At 56.7% G+C, this 2,621-nt stretch overlaps 1 protein-coding gene across 1 annotated transcript; it reads right to left on the reverse strand.

Annotated features, from left to right (window-relative positions):
- Positions 1-1,403: 1,403 nt before the first annotated feature.
- CkaCkLH20_04846 (uncharacterized protein) lies at positions 1,404-1,862 on the reverse strand (the record flags this gene model as incomplete). Its single annotated transcript, XM_038887565.1, has 1 exon — positions 1,404-1,862. One exon carries the CDS (start codon positions 1,860-1,862, stop codon positions 1,404-1,406), a length of 459 nt encoding a protein of 152 aa, XP_038747172.1.
- Positions 1,863-2,621: the final 759 nt, after the last annotated feature.

Genomic DNA, 2,621 nt, shown 5'->3' on the forward strand with positions numbered 1-2,621 from the left:
CGTTTTGTGCACACTGCTACTGCTGCTGCTGTTGTGTGCTTACGTTTTCCTTCCCCGAAAGACCGTTCCCGACCCTCGTTTGAGAGTTGGCCCAGCCCGACCAACCAAATTGTGATGACGACATTTACCTTCTTGCTGCATTTCTATTCGTATTACCTGCCTGCCTCTGCCTGCGTGTGGCTAATAATGGGGGTAAACCTTCAGCCCGCCCCCCTCGCGCCCCGTACCCAACACCCGACACACACAACACAGATTACGGGCACACACACACTCAACCAACTCGCTCGTAGGGCAAAATATAGCTTGCTGACATGTCAGCGCCGGCGCGGCGCGACACACATCATTCTGAGGCACATGCCGGCGGGCTTATTCGACTATGACTCTTCCAGCGGCTTGTAGATGACTCTCACATTTCGTGATTTCAAATGCCAAAGTCTGTCCGCGTCTCGGTGTAATTCTTTCGTCACTGTTGCGATGGGATGCGAATGGTTTTGATGGTGAGGAATAGAATGCAATGTTGGTGTCGCGCGTGGCGAAGGGTATCTCGAACTACTACTAGCTAAATAATAAAAATGTGTGAAAACATGACGCTGATGATGATGTGATATTCCCATGCTGATCCCAAATGCCCCGATAGCTCGATGCAGTGATGCAAGCTTGTACTGTGCTCCTTTCCCATGATGCCCTCAAATCCCAAGCGATAAACTCCGTGCGACCAAAATATTTGCGTAACCTCGGGGGCCAGCAAGGGGTATCAACACGAAGGAGAAGTAAGAAAAAAAGAAAACCCGGGCTGCACAGCATGTGAATGCATATGCGCCCATGATGAATCCACGAGGCCACCTCAATCAAATGCCTGGATCAGGTTCGGTTGCATCGCAAGCGGCGCAACCCTCACCTGCCACACCTCCTAGCCCGATGACTCCTCGGTCTTGGTGGCCGATACCGCCCAGCCTGTGCTAGTGTGGCTGAGACACCGCAGCGGGCTTCCCCCCACGATCGGCTTTGCTTGTGCTCCCCCACTCGGCCTTCCGGGTCGCTCCGTGCTACTGTGAAAGAAAGCTGGTTTCGAAGGCCGGTTGCCGTGAGGTAGGTAATGTGTGAAATGGTGTGTTGAGGGGACGCGTATCGAGCTCTGGGTGGAAGCCGAGGCAGGTTTTGCCTTTGGTGGCTTGCGACCTGGACCGTCAAAGACTCGATGTTGGCGCCGCCTGGTGGATTGCTGATCGCCGCCGACACGGCAGTACAGGTTGCCGTAATTAGGAATTAGAGTTCGTCGAGGCGATGTGTAAGCGATCCAGATGAGTGTTGTTGTAGTGTTGGGGAGGTAGCTTGCTCGTCCGAAGTAGAGCTAGCTGCGCACCACCAAATGTTTGTTGAGTGTCGGAGCTTGGTGGAGAGCTTCACTCGGCGATGGGAGTCATGGCGGAGGACTTGCTCTTGGGGCTCTTCTTGGAGCTGCCGCGGCGCGACTGCTTCTGCTTGATAGCTTGCAGGCGGCGGCGTTCCTTCTCGAGCATGACGCAGCGGAGAGCCTCGCGCTGGGCGGCCATCCTCTCGCGTTCCATCTCCATCAACTCGGCCTCAGTGATCTGGGGGGAGCGGGAGTTGGGAGAGGAGAAGCTGCCGGAGCTTGAAACGGAGTGGGCGTCGTCTTCGAAGTCCTGAGGGAAGAGGTCCTCGTCGGAGAGGTAAGAGGTGGCTCTGGGCTCGCCGTTGAAGCCGGCGAGGGTATCGCGGCGGGGCCACGAAGGGAAGGCGCAAGACCTGTCGTGGGCGAGCATGTTGCTGGAGGTGATGTCGATGGGAGCGCTGATGGACATGGCGCCCATGGAGCTGTATGAACCGTACGAGCCGTACATGGCTGTGGATGTGTTGTGTTGTAGAGTGGAGTGGTTCTTGGACTTGTTGTAAGTCTTGGATGTTGATATCGTTGTTGATCTCGCGAAGGGAAAGAGTGTGTGGGAGAGGGTGGACACGAGAGACTTATAAGCCGGAGGCGCGTCTGCCTGCCTCTGTTCTGGGGTGTGTGAAAGGGGGTGTGGTGAGGCCCAGGAGGCACAAGGTAGAGCAGGGTAACGTTCCGAGGAATTTCGGAGAGTGGACTTTGCAAGCCTAAAAGATGGGGGCAACAGTGATTCCCGGGATCCCGAGGGGGTGGGAAAACAAGGCAGGGAGGCGGTGACGGAGCTGACAGCGCAGGGGAGTCTTGGGCTGGGCCTTGGGGGGGTTTGCTCGGGGCGGAAGCGGTTGCGGTTGACGGTTGGGGGGCGTGTGAAGGACTCAAGGGGGTGTGCGTTGGGTGTGTCGGTTGGAAAAGAGCCGTAAGGAGAAGAGAGACAGGGCTGGCGGTCGCGGGAGGAAGTCCGTAATCCGTATTGCTGGTCGTCTTTCCCAGGTCCAGGTCGGTCTGGGGTATGGAGCAAGGTAACGGACGGAGAGGCGGTACGATACGGTACGGAGTACTGGAGCGGTGCGTATCCGTAAAAACGGCGAGCTGGACTGGTCTGAAGTGCGCTGGCGGTGACTATTCTCGACGTGGCGTTGCCTCGGGAGCTGAGCTTGCGCTGGTTAGGCTTTGGAGTCGTTGATGTCCGAATTGTATGGTACGAAGTTACGAG

This window comes from Colletotrichum karsti (genome assembly GCF_011947395.1).
Source record: "Colletotrichum karsti strain CkLH20 chromosome Unknown Scaffold13, whole genome shotgun sequence".
NCBI lineage: Eukaryota > Fungi > Ascomycota > Sordariomycetes > Glomerellales > Glomerellaceae > Colletotrichum > Colletotrichum karsti.